General features: G+C 51.6%; 2 protein-coding genes across 2 annotated transcripts; both read right to left on the bottom strand.

Annotated features, from left to right (window-relative positions):
• Positions 1 to 1068: 1068 nt before the first annotated feature.
• On the bottom strand, positions 1069 to 17417 carry PES1 (pescadillo ribosomal biogenesis factor 1). Its single transcript, XM_055323337.1, has 15 exons — positions 17339 to 17417; positions 13576 to 13655; positions 12678 to 12831; positions 11358 to 11467; positions 8466 to 8637; positions 8286 to 8375; positions 5661 to 5777; positions 5468 to 5542; positions 5160 to 5246; positions 4895 to 5025; positions 4403 to 4528; positions 4098 to 4282; positions 3468 to 3625; positions 3152 to 3313; positions 1069 to 1568 (listed from the first exon to the last, which is right to left on the bottom strand). The coding sequence occupies exons 1-15, from the start codon at positions 17360 to 17362 to the stop codon at positions 1485 to 1487; spliced, it is 1755 nt and encodes a 584-aa protein (XP_055179312.1). The 5' UTR covers positions 17363 to 17417; the 3' UTR covers positions 1069 to 1484.
• Positions 14869 to 15362, bottom strand: LOC129508364 (40S ribosomal protein S24-like). Its single transcript, XM_055323338.1, has one exon. The coding sequence runs from the start codon at positions 15360 to 15362 to the stop codon at positions 14970 to 14972; it is 393 nt and encodes a 130-aa protein (XP_055179313.1). The 3' UTR covers positions 14869 to 14969.
• Positions 17418 to 17741: the final 324 nt, after the last annotated feature.

Below are 17741 nucleotides of genomic sequence, written 5' to 3'. Positions count from 1 at the left end.
CATCAGAGCCCTGCGGCCCCCGCCATTGCTGGGCAACTCTAGAACGGGGAAAATTCCACACCAGCATGATTGCCAGGGATTTTCCAAATCCAATAGGCTCACCCTCCTGTCTTACCCCAGCACCCTTGCCACAGCCCCAGGAGGCCCGAGCACCCAGGAAAGCCCAAGCCATCCCCTCGGGCGACCCCGATCCCATTCCTGCCTCTGGAAGCACTTCTACCCCAACCTCAAGAAATGCCAGAGCTTAATGTAGCTCTCTCCACAGCAAGGCCCGGCCAAGACAGCCGTCCTGGGTTCTCTGGCCCCTCACTCCCCAAGGGTGGGCCTGCAGCCACAGCCTGAAAAACTTCTACAGGGGCTAAGCACAATGAGGGGCAGAGAGCCAAGGCCCCCAGGTGCCTAGATTGGGGATACATGGAGCCCAGTTCCAAACCCACACTCTGCCACCCGGGCGCTGTTCCTGACAGCCCTTGGCCCCCTGTGGAGCTATTCAGAAATCCCTGTCTGATCTGGGGAGCTGAGTGACCACCCTGCACCCTGGTTTCTGGCCCTGGCTCTGCTGTGAGGCATTGGCAGTCTGGGCAGAGGCATGTCTCTCCAGGCCTTGGCAAGGGCACTGTCAGGGTTAAGTAGGAAGCTGTAAGGATGGCCCAGCAAAGGTCACAAGTCAGGCTGCTGACAATGCCCATACTGGGGGTTACTACGTGGTTTGGCCCACAAGCCTACAAGGTAAAGCTAGGTACCCTCAACTCCAGCCCCTACAGGTTCTTCAGGCACTGGCTTCCATATTCTGGGCTCACTCCAGCAGCAAGTTATGATGATCATAGTTGCTATTTACAGAGCACCCTACTTACCTGACTCAATTGAGCCTGCATAACATTGTCACTGAACCCTCTGCACCCACCACCCTCCTCCAACCCCTAGACTCCAGAATTTCTACCTCTCACTTACACAGGAGGAAGCAATGTTCACAGAGGAAAAATACCTGGGCTGGAATGTGAACCAAGGGCAGACTCCACTTCACTGGGTGGCCCTTCTCCAACCCCATGAAGTCTTGTGAACATAGAATTCAACTGGTTCCAAAACTCCAGCAGTTTAATAACAAATGCTTCCCCACCCACACCCCATCACAGCAGCAGAATTACAGGTCCAACCATGGCATGAGGGGGCTGCTGCAGAAAGCCAGGAGGAACAGGAGCAGCTGGTGAGGGGCTGCTCAGGCCCCTACCTCCCATGTCACTGACTCCTGGGAACATCAGAGGCCTCTCCTCTGCCCAGTCACCAACAGGGAGCTCCATCCAACGGCGGCTGGGGTTCCAGCCAGAGAGCGTAAGAGGAAGCCAGCGCCAGCAGGGGGAGGAAGGGGATGAAAACAGAAGAGGCTCTGGTCCTGCCACCAAGCCTGGGTCCTCTGGCCTGCCTGTGCCAAGTCCAGCTGCCAGGAGCAGGGCGACGGGCCTCACTCATCAAAAGGCTGCCACCATTCACACTGGCCTGATCTTCTTGGCCTTCTTCTGAGATCTCACAGCCTCATCATGGGCTTTCCGCTTCTCTGCCAGTTTGTTGGCCTGTGAGGATGAAGGGGGGATCAAGCTGTGATTGCAGGGTACTTCTCCTCCTCCTCCTCAAAGCCATCCCTTTGTATTTATTTATTTATTTTAAAGGTTTTATTTATTCATGAGAGACACACAGAGAGAGGCAGAGACATAGGCAGAGGGAGAAGCAGGTTCCCTACGGGGAGCCAGATGCAGGGGGAACTCTATCCCAGGAACTCGGATCCCAGGAACTCGAATCACGATCTGAGCCACCCAAGTGCCCCTAGGCCATCCCTTTTTAAAGGCAGAACTTTCAGAAAAGTTAAATAGGCAGTTTACCAGGAGGATAAACAACACTTGAATAACCTCAGGCAATAAAACAGGTCTTTACCTTTGCTTTTAAGTCTCTATTATTTTATGGGCTCACAACGAATTAGGAGAATCCCAGGCTCCCAGAGCTGGAGGTAAACGCTCCATTTACCTTCCTCCTTGGGAAAGCTGCATGCCAATCAAACTTTCACCAGGCTGCTGGGGAGGGGTCAACCTGGAACAGCAGTCTTTCCCCTGGGGCCCATCTGGCACTATCTACTACAAAACATTCACAGGCCTTTCAACCTGGCAATTACAAGCCTGCAAATTTACCTTGTAGAGACTTCAGAGGCAGGCAAAGATGTGATGTGCTCAAGGGTGTTTTCTAAGAATGACTCAAAATGAAAAGCAATCTGATCTTATTAGCAGAAAACAAGTCACTTGTATGAGCTCATAGCAAGAAATTCACCCTATGGTTAAATGAAAAACACACTCCCAAACAACCTGTATGTGGCACAATGGCTCCAAAATAATGTATTATACACACAAGAGAAACTGGAGTGCTGTAATTACAGATCACCCCAAAGGCAGGACTGTGAGCCACTTCTACATCATCGATTACAGAATTGTGGCGTGCAGAGAACTTGAATTTTTTTTTTTTTTACAATGAGCATCTATGACTTTGTAAACGAGAGAAACAAAATGGAAATCTAACCCAAACCTCCCATAGTCCCTCCTGCTTTATACACATCTATTAAGTGGTCATTTGTGAAAGCGGGCACTGAGTCTGCTAGGACAGCTTTGTCCCCAGATTTCAGTAAACTCAGCTGGACAGAGGTGCCTGGGTGGCTCAGCCAGTCAAGCGTCTACCTTTGGCTAAGGTCATGATCTCGGGGTCCTGGGATTGAGTCCTGGGTGGGGCTCCCTGCTCAGGGGGAGCCTGCTTCTCCCCCTTCCTCTGCCTCACCGCCCCCCCGACTCATACTCGCTTTCTCCCTCAAAGAAATAAATAAAATATTTTTAAAACAAAGAAAAGAAAGAGCTAAACGTAAGGAGACTGAAGCCCTGAAGAAAGCCCAGGCACAAACTGCTGACACCAATATGCCCATGCAGACCCTCAGGGGTCGGGCCAGACGGGCAACCTAAGAGAAAGGCTAAGAAATGGCCTGGAGGGGGGTGGGGGGGGGGTGGGGAGAAAGAAATGGCCTGGAGTCTGCACAGGGGAGAGTCAGCTGGTTCCAAAGTTCACCTGTGCAGCCACATCTGGTGGCCACACCTGGAGTCTCAGGCAGGTGGCAGGGGCTCACCTCTCGGATTTTGCGCCTCTTGCCAAACATGATCTTGTTATAAAGGTACTTCTCCCGCTTCTTCATCATCATGATGGCCAGGCGCTTGGCTTCATTCTCCTCCTCCTGGGCTAGCCGCTGCTTGTCCTGCAGCTTCACGGTGCCTGCCATCACTCGGGGCTTCTGCAGACACCGGGAGGACACTTGTGGATGCAGGTCCCCCCCCAACCCCCACCCCCACCAGTCCCCTGGCTCTTGCCCTCTGGGCAGGGGCTGGCCCCAGAGATGGCCAGTGGGGCTGCTTCCCAGGCTACACCCCAAGTCAGCTTCCCAGTACCTTCTCCTCCATCCTCTGCTCTTCTAGGGATGTCAGGTGGGCCTCTTCTTCCTTTTCTGAACCAGCCTCTGCATCTTCTTCCTCCTCCTCTTCATTTTCTCCCCCTTCATCACCATCATCATCTTCCTCATCTTCCTCTTCAGATTCGTCTGTATTTCCTATAAACAGCCAGTGACTTCTGAATGCCATGGGAGCCTGCTCTCCTCCTCGCAGGGTGGGAGCTGGGGCCAGTCACCATACTCTTCAGCCATGAAGACATTCCAAAGACAGTGCAGGGATGTCCCAGTTGTGATTCCCTCTGGCACGTCTCCCCACAGCCCCAACTGTCTCCAGAGGGCACTCCAGGACCCCCCTTCCTGACCTCTGCCACCTCCTATAAAAATACCAATGACAGCCTCCACAACACTACTGCTTGGTTACTCTGAACATCAAGTAATAGCTGACTGTAGGACACTAATGTTCCTTTCTCCTAAGCCTTAATCCAAAGGTTGGTTTAAAGGGCTCTGTACCCCTGCCGTCCCATTCTCAAGAGCTTGCCACCTTTGAAGCCAAGGGGGGAAACAAGGTGAGGCCAAGGAGTCTAAAGCCAGCCCAGAGGAACCCATCCATCCCATCACCTGGCCCACTCACCTGGGTGCTCTCCCCGCTGCAGGGCCAGCAGCTTCAGCTTCTCAGGAGGGATGTAATCTCCTTCCTTCTCTGACACGAAGGGCGAGAGGTGTGGAGGCAGCTGCACTCCAGGGAAGTAGTCTGCCACGGGGAGGAGGAGCCGGGCATTCACACAGTCAAATACCCACTGGGGCTGCACATAGTACCTGGTGGCAGAGATGAGTCATGGAAGCAACCCGAACCCCCATGGCATCTGGGGCTTGAGACAGACCTCTGCCCCCAGAAACCCACACAGGCAGACAAAGATGAGATCCTTAGGGACCTACCTGCCAATAATAGGTGTCTGCTGCCCAGGCCGGTCGACAATCTGGTGGGTGACGCAGGAGTCTGTGACATCATATGTAGCCCCAATGCACAGAGACTTGTCCCAGGATACATCCCCCCCAAAGCTCCTACAGGCACAGGGGGAGACCACAAGAGTATTTAGCAGCATGAAGTGCCTGCCCCAGGACCCAGTGGTTTACAAACTCACTCTCCTAGGACACATCCATCTCTTCCCCACATCAGGATCGTTATTGGGCTGACACCTCCAGTGTGGGCCCAGCAGAGCCTGGCCTGAGCCAGCGAGAAAGTGGTGCCAGCTGCCCTCTGACAAGTGCTTCCTGTACGCTCAGGCACGTGCTCAACATTCTCCACGCCCGTTCTGGTCAATCTACACAACAGCCCTGAAGGGTGGATATTGACACCATCCTGACATTACTGCTGGGCATCCATGGGGGACCCAGCCTAGAGTGTGACAGACACCGTCAACCTTGTACCTGATTATGAAAGCCAGGGCTTCACGCGGCACCTCGCGGTTCAGGAAGAACTTTAGGCCCTCAAAAAGTTTCTTGTGCTTTTCCTGTGCCTCCAGCTCCTTCCTGCGGTCCTCCTCCTGCACAGTCATCTCCTGCCATGAAGAAACCATGGCACTCTCAGGCCTGCCCACTCCCGCACTGGAGGGCAGAGCCTGGAGATGGTCCCCAACTTCCATCTAGACCCCCCATTCCCAAGCACCCCCCCATCCCGGCACGCAGTCCTCACCCCATCAGCAGGAAATTCATCCATCTCAGCCTCCTCCTCCACAGGCACCACCATGCGAGCCAGACTGGCACCGAGGGCCGCCAGTTTCTATGGGAAAGAAAAGGGCTGCTGCTTGCAGGTGGAGGGTCTTGTCTGGGGGCGTGGTCAGGGTGGCGAAGAGGGAGTAGTGACAGTTCTGGGACATCAGGGGGTTTGGGTTCCAAGGGCAAGCCCTAAGCCCACCCATTTAGCCATGCACACCCCCACCTCCAGGCCAGTGACCATCGTCTGAGGGGATGCAGGGCTGGTGCTCTGGAAACTTCTCTCACCTCCATAGAACTCTCCGAGTCCAATGCATAGGTGTCCTCACTGGTCTTCGCCTCTGTTTGGGCCTGACCCTCCAGCTGGGAGGCAGGGGAAAGGTCAGAGGGAGAGGATACCACAGGCCCTGCCTCCACATGGGCAGAGAAGGGCTATGGCCCCCACATGCTAAGAAGGACCTGGGCTGGGCTGGAGCCCTACCTTGGGTGGGTAGTGCAGGTTGAGCGACTGGTAGAGCCGGAAGTTGACGAAACCCAGCAGAGTGGTGTAGAACTCAGTGAAGGTGGCCATGACCCTGTAGTCAACGTCCGTTGGGTGCTAGGGGGCACAGACGATCCGTTGGCAGTGTGGGCAAAGTATTGGGGAAAGGTGGCACCGACGACCCACATAGGACACGGGTTCCAGCCCGCCCAGGGCTCCTCCACAGCGGAACCTGCCCTCAGACCTCCTCCCCGTGAGAAGGGGCTGTATGATGTGTCCCACCACAAGCACTCTGGGGTAGGCTTTGGAGGGTTCCCAAGGGCTAGGGGCATCCTAAGGCCTTGCCAGATCCTCAAGCCGCAAAAAGGAACATCAAAGGAACTGGCTAGCGCTCCCCGCCCTTGCCCCAGCTCCCCACGCACCCTGCAAGTCCGAGTTCAAGCCAGACTTCGGCCACAGAGGCAGCCTTCCAGGGCTGCTGTGGTCAGAGCTCACCCTGCCCTGAATCACCCCACATTCTTCGTTTAACATCTTCTCCGGGGCTCACCTGTTGGCCTCCCCATGCCTAGCCCCATTGCCAGCCCAGCTGGGAGAGGCGGCCCTGCAGCATGCAGTCTGTCTGCCTTGGTGGACAGAACTTGGCACCCTTAAGCCTTGGCAGGAGCACTGAGACAGACACTCAATTCAGCGACTCCAAGCCCAGGTCCCAGCCAGAGTGACACGCACAACTTGAAGACCCAGCACGAGATGGGACAGCTGCCTGGCTCGGCCCCAGGAAGCTCTGGAGGAATGGTGGGAGAAAAGCTGCCTGCTTGGGGCAAAAGCACCTGGCTACCCTCAAGAGCTGCCAACCCAGCAAGCAGGGGACATGGAAAGGATCATCTTTGCCCTTGAGGAGTTGATAAAGCAGAACAGGGGAAGGATCTGGGGGGCCAGACAAAGTGCTTTGACTTCTGAGCAGCACTGCTCCCCACAACCAGGGAGGCCAGCCCAGCCCTGCTGACCCCTCAGGCCCTGGATGGCACCATATGCCGAACAATGTCAAAACTGGTGGTGATGACAACATCCCTTTTATGCTGGGCGTGCCCATGACTTTGAGCTGCTTCTCCATTCTGCCCTTAGGCAGTATGTGAGGGCGCAGGAACCCAGAGGTGCGCCACCTATCCTCCCATTCACCCTCCATCCCTCCACCCCTCCAAGAGCATCTGCCAGGGAAGCATCTGAGGACTAACTCCACTCCGTTCTCCAAAGTGCAGAGCAGGGCCCCTTCACCCACCCACCCTCAATCCCACCCTACTACTTGCCTGGGTCCTACTTTGAGGAGCCCAGCACTAGCTGCTCAGGGGAAGAAGGCACATCAGGGCCTCAGTTATGACCCAGGACTGGTCCCCCATCCTCCTGCTGGGAGGAAGTAGTGACAGTGAGCTGGCCAGGGAGGAAGGAGGAATGGGCAGCCTGTTCCCTTCCCCCAGGGACAGCTGTGTGGAGGCTGGCCTCGAAAGGGCCCTATTCACCACACAGAGGACATACAAAGACCAGTCTGAGCAGTGTGGGGGTGGGACATCAGAGAGAAGGAAAAAGAGGGAGGGCTAGAGAGGAAGGAGGCATGGCAAGAAGACAGGAAGGAAGGAGGAGAAGAGGAGGGACGAGCTGGGGAAGAGGGGGTTGTTGAGGGCCAAGTTGCCTCTCACCCACGGACTACAGCCTGCCCCCACACATCTTCACTGCCCTGTGGTCAGAGCAGGTTCTGGCCTTGGAACCCCGCCAGCCCAGAAAGAAGGGGAGGGGCCCAGACCCCCAGCTCAGCCTGGAGCACCCGAAAACCTGGTCAGCAAACAGATTGTCCAGCCAGGCTAGCACATTTGCTGGTCAAGGCACAGGCAGGGAACCGGGCCAAATGCAGGCCCACAGGATGACAAGTTAGGCAGGAGAGCCTGGCCAAGACCACGTGGAGGATTAGAGGCTAATATTGCCCTATGAGGCAAAATCAGGATTTCTTTCTGTGAATCCCTGCCAAAAATACTAGTCTAAAACAAGATAAATAGGAAGAAGTGCCATGTGCTAAAAGCTTCTCATGTGCTCACCCTCCCCCACCTCCTCCACTCTCCCAGCCCTGGAGGGGAGTCAGGAGAAGCTGAGGAGTTCAGCAAAACAATGTGGCTAAGGTCTGGCAGCCACTAGTGGCAAGGGGGACAATGACCCCATGGATCTGAGGGTAGGACTGGGCTCTGCCACTGTCCAAGCTTTGACAGCTGCTCCCTGTTCACTCAGCAATTCCAAAGGGCCAAGCACCAGGCACTTTGAAAGATTTTTTTTCCCTTAAATCGTCAGAACAAGGCTTAGAAAGGCACATTACTGGCTGAGGCACAGAGAGGTGCAGAAACATGTCCGAGGTCACCCAGCTGGGAAGACTGGAGACAGGCTGGCTCCAGCTTTTACTACGATGCTGTGTGCTACATTCCTCACCCCCCACATCCCACCCCCGGCTGCACTTGGGAACCCAGCACATGCTAGACTATACAGGACAACAAAATCCCCCCTCCGCCCAAGTCCTGTCTACAAGCCAGAGAAGGAGCAACGGCCCAGCACAAGACCCCACCTTCCCTTCCCCACAGGCATACTCACATCATGGGAGAAGGCATAGGGCGTGATCCACACAATGGGCTGTCCTAGCACCTCAGCTTGGTAGTAAATGCCTTTGATGGACAGGAAGACCTGAGGGGAGGGGATGGTATGGTGAAAGGCACTGGGAGGCAGGGTTGGTAGCAGAGCAGGCCCCCTGCCCCCAGGCAGCCCTAGGCTAACCTTGCGCAGGGCACGGGCAGCAATGACGTAGTGCAGGAACTCCACTGTGAGCCGGCGGCACAGCTGAATGGTCTGTACATGGCACTTGCCAGTCCGTGGGAAGGTGGAGAAGAGGAAGCACATGGAGAGGGCATCATCCAGGTCCCGCAGAGCATCTATGAATGTGGGGTACCTGCAGGGCCAGGAGGGCAGTGCTCACAGGCTCAGTCAGCCTAGGCTCCAACGGGGGCCCTGAACTTCTTGTCCACTCTGTCAGTCGCTCCAGTGGCCCCATTCCTAAGCAGGCCTAGCCACTACCACCTCCTGACCACAGAGTTAGGCAATGCCCAGGGGCCTGGCAGTGCCAGCTTCCCCATAGCCTTGGGAGGAAGCACAGAATGAGGACCCACTTCAGAGCCCACTTAGCTCTGAGGATCAGAGAAATCCCAATGATGGTCCTAAAGACACTCACTGCACATCAAGGACTCAGTCTGGACCTACTTCTCTTTGTGATCAAAGAGCGTAGATTGAGTCAGTGTCTAACTCTTTTTCAAAGTGGTAACCATAGTCCGAAGCAAATATATCCGGATGTCCAAAACAGAAAGCAGAAAAATGTGACCTAGTGGGTCAAGGTGGAGGATGGGGGCTGGAATACACTCAGATGCACTTATGGCTGGGTCCAACCACAGGTCACCACAGTGAGTTACATCTTGTCCCTCATCACTCAGCCCTCTGTCTAGTTTGCAGAACCAATTAGAACCAGATGGCAGGGAAGCCTGGGTGGCTCAGTGGTTAAGCGCCTGCCTTTGGCTCAGGTTGTGGTCCCAGGATCCGGGATAGAGTCCCGCATCGGGTTCCCCAGGAGGAGTCTGCTTCTCCCTCTGCCTATGTCTCTGCCTCTCTCTCAGTCTCTGTGTCTCATGAATAAATAAATAAGTCTTAAAAAAAAAAATCAGATGGCAAAAATATTGGAATTTTTTCAGTCCTGGGCCAGGAAAAGCCAGAGCAAGAAAGCACTTCCAGGATTCCTGTGGCAAATGGGGAAGCTGACGAGAACAAGCAACCCTCGGCAGGATCGACTACTTCGTGGCTGCCCTGCTGAGGGATGAGGGCCCAAGTCATGGAGGAGACACTGAGGTATGTGTAATAATACTTGGATTTCAGCCCCAGCTGTGACCCAGGATGGGTCACTTGGCCTCACCCAAGCCCAGTGATTTCACTTGGAAAACGACTGCTGGGCCAAACAGTTGGTTTCAAACTGGGCTCGTGTAACTCCCTGGAAATGCCTAAGGACAAGTAGACAGACAGGGCTTCAGGTCTCCCTCCCCTAGCCAGGACAATTTTGGGAGCCCCTGGCACGCAAAATGCCCTCCAGAAAGCTTTCTTTTACAGAAGTGTTCTGCTGCTTCAAAAAGGGACTCTGAAAGCCACGAGACCAGAGATGCCCTGGTCCTTCCAGCCCTAGGTGATGTCACTCCCTGCAATGTGTCAGGAGGAATCTGCCAGTCTTCAAACCATACTGAGATGGAAGAAAGCCTGCAGGGACCTCTCCAAAGACCACAAGAGGAGAGGCATCTGGCTTTCTGGTGGGCAGGCAACCTCAATCTGGTGCCTCAAAGTTTCCTCTGTCTCATGTACAAACCCACCAACCCAGCCAGGACCTTTGTAGAAACAGCACCAACTATTTCTGAGCCATCTGCCTTTTTTTTTTTTAAAACGATGGCTAAGGAGATGGAGGTGACACAGATTTGGAACACCATAACCACACTGCCACCTGGTGTGGGCATGAATCCAGACACCTGGCTTTTTTTCTCGTGCAAGTTTTGCATTTGCTTCGCACAACAGCTGTGTGCCCCAGGCATGACAGAAGCTATCGTCTCTAAGAGGAGAGCTTGCTCAGAGCAGGAACTGTTCCCAGGCTGCCCAGCTTGCAGGCTGCAGAGCTGTGGTGAGAACACCACATGTCGGACTCCTCTGCTGGGGTTCTCTCCATGCTAGCCCATGGCAGGTCCGACTTAGTGCAGCCAAGTCCATCCAGCCTGGAGCAAGTGTTTCTAGGCTGTCAGCCCCCAAGAGAAGACGGACATTCATTAGCCCAGGATTTCTAAACCTTACCACTACTGACAATTTGGGCTGGTTGTCCTGTGAGGCAGGGATTATCCTGTGTACTATAGGGTGTTTAGCAGCATCCCTGGTCTTTACCCATTAAACACCAGTAGGACTCCTTCCCCTGCTCCATATCCTGTCATGAGAACCACAATGTCTCTAGGTATTGCCAAATGTCTCCTGGGGCCCAAACTATTACTGGTTAAGAACCACTGACTTAGCCAGTGGATGAGTAGGACCGCTGAGAAGACTGGGCAAGAATACTCAAGGTCAGTGGCACCCACGTCTGCACATCTGCTCACATGCCTGGGGTGCAATCCCAGAACTTTGGCTCTTGATCACCACAGGGCCTTTGCACCTGCTGTTTCCGTTATTTCCTTTGGCTAGTTCAAACGTCTGCCCCCAGACACCTACTCTGACAAGCCTATAAGTAACGTATGTCTCTCGGTCCCTTCATACAGTTAGCATCCCATATGGAGCTTGCTGTGACTTTTTTTTTTTTTTAAGATTTTTAATTTATTCATGATACATAGAGAGAGAGAGAGAGGCCGAGACACAGGCAGAGGGAGAAGCAGGCTCCATGCAGGGAGCCGGATGTGGGACTCAATCCTGGGACTCCAGGATCATACCCTAGAGGCTGAAGGCAGACACTAAACCACTGAGCCACCCAGGGATCCCCACTTGCTGTGACTTGTAATTATTCTAGCAATTTTTTGGTTTTTTGGTCTGCTTCCTCCAAAAGGATGCCACCAACTTGAGCAAGGTCCTGGTCTTAGTCCCAGTTTTATGACTGAGTTCCCAACTCACCGCTCCTTGACAATGTGGTCAAGTTTGTAGTTGGGCTTGTTGTCCTTTAGACGCTCCACAGTGTTCCACTCACTCTTCCCATACGCCTTCCGGAGCTTCCGGACAAACACCTGGGAAAGAGGAGGAGATCACTGACACTGGGGCCAAGGGTCTCTTCCACTAAAGTGGGATACATGGAACGGGAGGACTCTCAAGGCCTCCTGAAGCTGATCACAGCTATCTGATTGTGCCATCTGATCCCCTCAGCCCAGGATGTATAAAACAGTGAACTACAAAAAATATCAAAACTGACCCACACAGATGAGCAGAGCCAGACCACTATACCATTGTAATGGATAACCAGAGATAACCACTCAGATGCGCTGACTCCACACGTTTACATGAAAACATGTTTTCAGCCCTATTTTCCAACAGAGGCCAAGTGACCCCTTGGCAGGGCAGCTCAGCACCAGGAAGGCTGGGCTTCATTTTCAGCACCAGTCTGTACAGGCATGAAATAAGCCACGGGCCCAGGTATAGGCCCAGAATGTCCTCCGAATCAATTGATTTCTTCCCTATAAGTACTTTTGGTCAGGCTTACCCTTGGCACTCTTCAGAGGCTCTAAGGCTACATCTGCTGAATAGTCACGACAGCCATTACCCACAACGGGCCCACTTCCAACGCAGTGAGTTTACGTAGCTAAAAAACCCAGAAGCAAAACAGAGCCAGCCATCTACCTCATGGACTTGGGTAAGAGGGCCAGCAGCAGGTGCTGGCCAGTCTCCTGTAGCCACCAAGTGGCGCCTCAACACCCCCCAACCCCCACCCCGCCACCAGCCCAGGGCTCAGCCTGGCCCTGCCACTCTACAAAGGTTTCAGTAACAGCAGTCTACTTTCAATTACCAGCATTTGGTCTAATGAGGTTTCTACTTTCCCTGTGGGATTTAAGCATTTAATAGTTTCCATTTATGGAATGGAAAGCTTGGTCTCCTGGGAGCAATTCCAGAAAGAATTTGAAAAGGAGCAGTTTCTTTGGGCAGAGAAGAATACACCCAAGAGTACCTAAAATAGTACTATCTTTGCTTCAGAGGCAATAAATTTATTTTCCAAAGGACCAGTGGAAAGGTACAACAGGTAAAAAGCATTAATCATTTGCCAGGTTCCGTGCAAATGATTTGCACACATGATCTCAGTTAATCCTCAAGACATTCCTTTGAGGTAGAATTACCTCACCCTTCTACAGGCTTGCTCAGAGAGGTTAAACAATCTGCCCAAGGTCACAGTTGGTGGGTCATAGAGCAGTGATGGACCCCATCCAGACCACAGAATCCAGGCCTCACCTTGTACTCCCGGAACTTGTTGACAATGGGTTCATGGAGGAGGAACTTGATGTCTTTAAGAAGGTAAAAAGTTCGGGCTGCTGTAGAGCCTTTGTTAACCTTCTTCTTATGTTTGGGTTCATGAGGATAAATTCCCTTCAGGATGCACAGCCGCCTGGAAGATAAAGGCGTAAACGTGCTGAGCACTGGCCACAGCAGGCCTGCAAAACAGCAGTGAACAGGTAAAACAGGGGCCCTACCCTTGCAGAATTCATGTTCCTGTCCAGTATCTGACAATCATAAGCCCCGAAAATCACCTAATGCAGACTGTCACGTGTACCAGAAAGGAAACAATCAGGATGTTGACAGAGGCCAGATGGCAGGTACCACTTTTAGCAGAGGGAGTCAAGAAAGGCCTTGCTGAGAAACCAACATTTCAGACATATAAAAAGTTGAGGGAAAAGCATCCTAGAAGGACAAAGGCTGTAAGGGTGGAAGTGCTGGGTGACTAAAAGTAAGCCATACAGCAGGCCTCAAGGATGTGGGAAACTGTGGACTGGACTCTAAGAGGAGCTGAGGACCCCTAGCTGTAGGATCAGGGGTCTCTTCTGCCAGAAGGGAAGGGATGGGTGACAAAGACCCAGCCAGAGAATAGCAACGCATTGTACCAGTAGGCCTATTCTGATGACCCAGAGTGGCATGACCCATTCTCCAGCTTCCCTACAGACCCACAGCTGGCAAAGCACAGCTCATTAAAGCAAAGCCAGACAAGGAAGAGGAGGGCTATCAGGATTCTAGACAGAGTTTGTGGTAGCACAGGTAAGATAGGAAGGCAGCTGAGTTTTCACCATCACTGAGTGTGACTCACTGTCCAGGCACCCCCACTCGGTTCCTCTATTCCAATCTCCTCCAGCCTCACCTGAAGTCAGCCAGGCTCAGCTGCAGCTTCTTCCGGGCTTTGTTTCGGGTGATGTAGTTGGTGGCAGAGCCTCGTTCATACTTGGGGAGAAAAAAAAAAAAATAGCTGACCATTAGCAACAATTGCAGTGAGTAACCAAGAGGCTTCTGGGGCAGGAAATGCTAGAGGGAGTCCACCTGCCTGAACAAGCTCTCCTGCACTGTCCTTACAGTAATCAGTGTAAAGGACACATACATCTGCATGATACTGGGGGCCATGAAGTTGCTATAGATCAGGTGTTATGCTTGGTAGTAGCTCTAAGTACTGGCTGTTGTGATTAATGATTTCCACACATTATTTCATTTACTCCTCATAACCCCATGGCATCGGTGCCATTAAAATTCTCATTTTACTGAGAAGAAACAGGCTCAGTAAAACAACCTATCCAAGTCACATAGTTTTTTAGGGGCTGGGATTCAAACATAGGTCTGAGTCCTGAGCCTCAGGGCCTAATCCCCTAAGCCAGTTTTTTTCAACTTTTTCATTATGACCAACACCTACCACTAGAAGCCTTTTTAGACCATGCTTCCCCTTAATCGTCCCCTCTCACAACCCCATGATATGTTAATACTACAAACATACCAGACCTATAACGTAATGTGGTCTTTTCTGTTTGTTTAATTTACAGAAGAGAGAGCATGTGCACACACACAGAAGGAGAGGCAAAGAAGAGACTATTCAGCAGACCCCCCCCCCCCCGAGTGTGGAGCCCTGACATGGGGCTAGATCCCATGACCCTGAGATCATGACCTGAGTCGAAGAGTCAGAAGCTTAATCGACTGAGCCATCCAAATACCCGTGTAATGTGGTCTTTTTAAAGTGCCATAAACCATTGAAATATCTAAGTCCCCTTCAACTAATTTTTGTTCCCTTCTGAGTGATATCCAGTTCAAAATGCATGCTCTAAGCCAAAGCCTCTTCCTTCCACCATTCATTCATTTAACAGAAAAAAGAGGACCTCTACTGTGTTCCAAGTATTAAGCTAGATGCTATGAGGGCAATGAAGACAGAAGGCCTCGTCTCTACCTACTCCCAAGGAGCATACCATCTGATGCAACCATGTGGATGTCTGTAGTGCCAAGATGCTGCCTCATGGTCGCATCTCTGTATCAATGATAAAGAGCAGCAGTACATTGTACCAGGAATGCCTTTCCAAACAAGATCATCCTCTGCAGTAAGACAGCAGGTACCTTGATGGCCAGTCCAGCTCTAAAGAGAGAAACCTATAGCCCCTTGAAAGTATGTTTATTTTTTTAACGTTCTTAGTTTATTAATCCTCTCATGAAAAATCTGCACAATCACCTCGGATAAAGCCACTGCAGAATCTTTACTCCTTCTGTTGTCCAATCTCCAGCTCACTTTTTGCCAGTACCAACGTTGGCTTTTGCAGTCGCCCTGACTTTCTTCATTCTGTTTTTGTATTCTTTGCGCTGTTTTCTTGAAGTCTTTTTCTTCTCATACAAGCCATCTTTTGCAAGTCTATGTTTGGGTTCATTTTTCTTTGCATAATCCAAGGAATCATAAATCATGCCAAAGCCAGTTGTCTTGCCACCACCAAAATGGGTTCTGAATCCAAATACAAATATGACATCTGGTGTGGTCTTGTACATTTTGGCTAGTTTTTCCCGAATTTCTGTCTTAGGTACTGTTGCCTTCCCGGGGAGAAGAACATCAATGACCATCTGTTTCCGCTGAAGCAGTTGGTTGGTCATGAACTTCCTGGTCTGGATAGTTACTGTGTTGTTCATGATGGCGGCCGAGCTTCAAGCCGAAAGTATGTTTATAACCCTTCACTGTCTTACTGCTCCCTGTCACAAAATACACCATTTATTCTTTCCTCCAGACATTGTTTACTGGAGATACAAAGATGAGCTTCAGTCTGTCTCAGAAAGCTAACTGTTCATTAAAAGTGTTTTCCGTAGCCTTACATCACATATGTGTCTGTCATCATGCTTATTATTTTAAACATCAAGTGTTTAAGTAGTTCTCAATTGGGATGGTTTTACTCCCTGGCTGTGTATGGGATGGAGGGAAGGGAATTAGGCATTTTGGATTGTTGAGTGCCATTGGCATCTAGTGTGTAAGAGGTCAAGATGTTACTAAACATCCTATGATGCACAGGACAGCACTCTACAACAAAGCAATATCTGGCTCAAAATGCTTGTGAAACCCAGCATTAAAAACTGTCATGATCTGAGGTGCCTGGGTGACTCAGTCAGTTAATCATCTGCCTTTGACTTGGGTCATGATCCAGGGTCCTGGGACAGAGCCCCATGTCAGGCTCCCTCCTCGGCAGGGAGCCTGCTTCTTCGTCTACCTCCCTGCTCATGCTCTCTCTCAAATAAGTAAAATCTTAAAAAAAACAAAAACAACAACAACAAAAAAAAACTCTGTCGTGGTTTGTTTACATAGCTGCATCCACGCTGCAAGGGAAGATTATCCATCTTATTTTTTAGAGGATTTTATTTATTTATTCATGAGAGACACAGAGTGAGAGGCAGAGACATAGGTGGAGGAAGAAGCAGGCTCCTCGCAGGGAGCCCGATGTGGGATTCAATCCTGGAACTCCAGGATCATGCGCTGAGGCCGAAGGCAGATGCTCAACGGCTGAGCCACCCAGGCATCCCTCCATCTTATATATTCGTAATTCCAGACACTAGCACTTACTGGTTGTTCAATAGCGTGCTGGGTTAAACATAAACAACAGAAACTTACAATCTGAAGGAAACAAGAGGCAACTGCATCTTCCTCACTTTCACCCCTTCCCCAATCTTTTCATACCACTAAGGTGATCCTCCATACTGCAACAAACAAATCCTTGAAAAAACGACTATGGTACTTCCCCTTTAGTTGAAGCCTTCTGCACTTGGAATAAAAACCAAGCTCCTCACGGTGGCTCACAGGCCTTCCACATCTGGTCCCTGTCTAACCTTAACCTCACCAAATGCCATTCTTCCCTTGGTTTACCATACCCAACCACCTTGATGTCCTTCTAATGTTCTGCACACAGAAAGCCTTTCCCACCTAACAGTCTTGCTACTGAGTTTCCCGTCAGGTTTGCTCGCTAAGAACTCCCAGGCCCCAGAACCCATCTGAGATCTTCTGATCTTTCGGATTTCAGCCCAAACGTTGAGTTGGAGAGACCTTCCCACACGACACTAACCGAAGTAAGTATTCTTCTATATTCTCCGCTCTTCTCTTTCATATCACATTTAACAATCTGTGATCGTTTCATTTGGTTGTTCAGTGTTAACCCTTTCCTCGCTAGAAAGTGAGCTCGGGGAAGGCAGGGACCACATCTGACTGTTTATGTTTCCCTCCCCAGCATCCAGGGCAGGTTTAACAGAGAAGGGAATAACGAGTTTTGGAGATCATAAACTTGACGGAATAGTAAACTTTACGTAACGTTTATTATTGTTTCAGTAAACAGTTGTCTTCCGGCCCGGTCTGCATTTGGAGTGAAGCTTTCCTTCGCAACTCCCAACTTTCATTTACAGCCCTACTCCAAAGTTCTTTCCCGGACTTCATCGGACGAGTACTGCCACCCTCGCCCATCCTCGGACCCCTTCTCATAGTTGTCTTTCATCGCATAGGTCACAGCCGTTTCTGAACACCTGAGGGGCCACGGGCGGGAAAGGTCCAGTCCCCTGGCTCCCTCGCTCCCATCTCCCGCCCGGCCCCCCTCTCCCCAGCGCCACCCCGCCGGGGATACCGCCTCATTCACCTTCTTCTTCTCCAGGCCTCCCATAGCTCCACGTTGAAGGGTCTACCAGCGCCGCGCGGACTGACAGCGCCACTTCCTCTCGCACGTGCCCTGCCTAGGGCCCCGAGGCCCCCACGCCGCGGGTCTGTGAGGCCTGCCCGATGATGTGCCTGAACGAGTCTTGGGCAATATTTGGCTTTCCTCCTCGAAAACTTACAACTGAGCTTTCTGAAAAAGATCACCGAGGCCTCTCTTTAGAGTTATTTCTCATCTGTGAACATATTAAGGTCAGTTTTCATGTTTAAGCGAACACAGATATTCAGGCGTTTCTATAACCATCCTGGGGACGCTCGCTTGATTTTTAATAGAACCCCGTTGCATGTTGGGATGCAGGGGGGCGGAAGGCTTGGCGACAGCGCAGTAC

This window comes from Nyctereutes procyonoides, unplaced genomic scaffold (genome assembly GCF_905146905.1).
Source record: "Nyctereutes procyonoides isolate TBG_1078 unplaced genomic scaffold, NYPRO_anot_genome, whole genome shotgun sequence".
Taxonomy (NCBI): domain Eukaryota; kingdom Metazoa; phylum Chordata; class Mammalia; order Carnivora; family Canidae; genus Nyctereutes; species Nyctereutes procyonoides.
This window is presented reverse-complemented; position numbering and strand designations above follow the sequence as displayed.

Coding starts and splice junctions, on each gene's coding strand:
- PES1 (XM_055323337.1), bottom strand. CDS start 17,362: ATGGGAGGCCTGGAGAAGAAGAAG. Junction 5,778..8,285: donor CCTATGCCTTCTCCCATGAT/GTGAGTATGCCT, acceptor TGTGCCCCCTAG/CACCCAACGGACGTTGACTA. Junction 4,283..4,402: donor CAGACACCTATTATTGGCAG/GTAGGTCCCTAA, acceptor CTCTGCCACCAG/GTACTATGTGCAGCCCCAGT.
- LOC129508364 (XM_055323338.1), bottom strand. CDS start 15,362: ATGAACAACACAGTAACTATCCAGACCAGGAAGTTCATGACCAACCAA.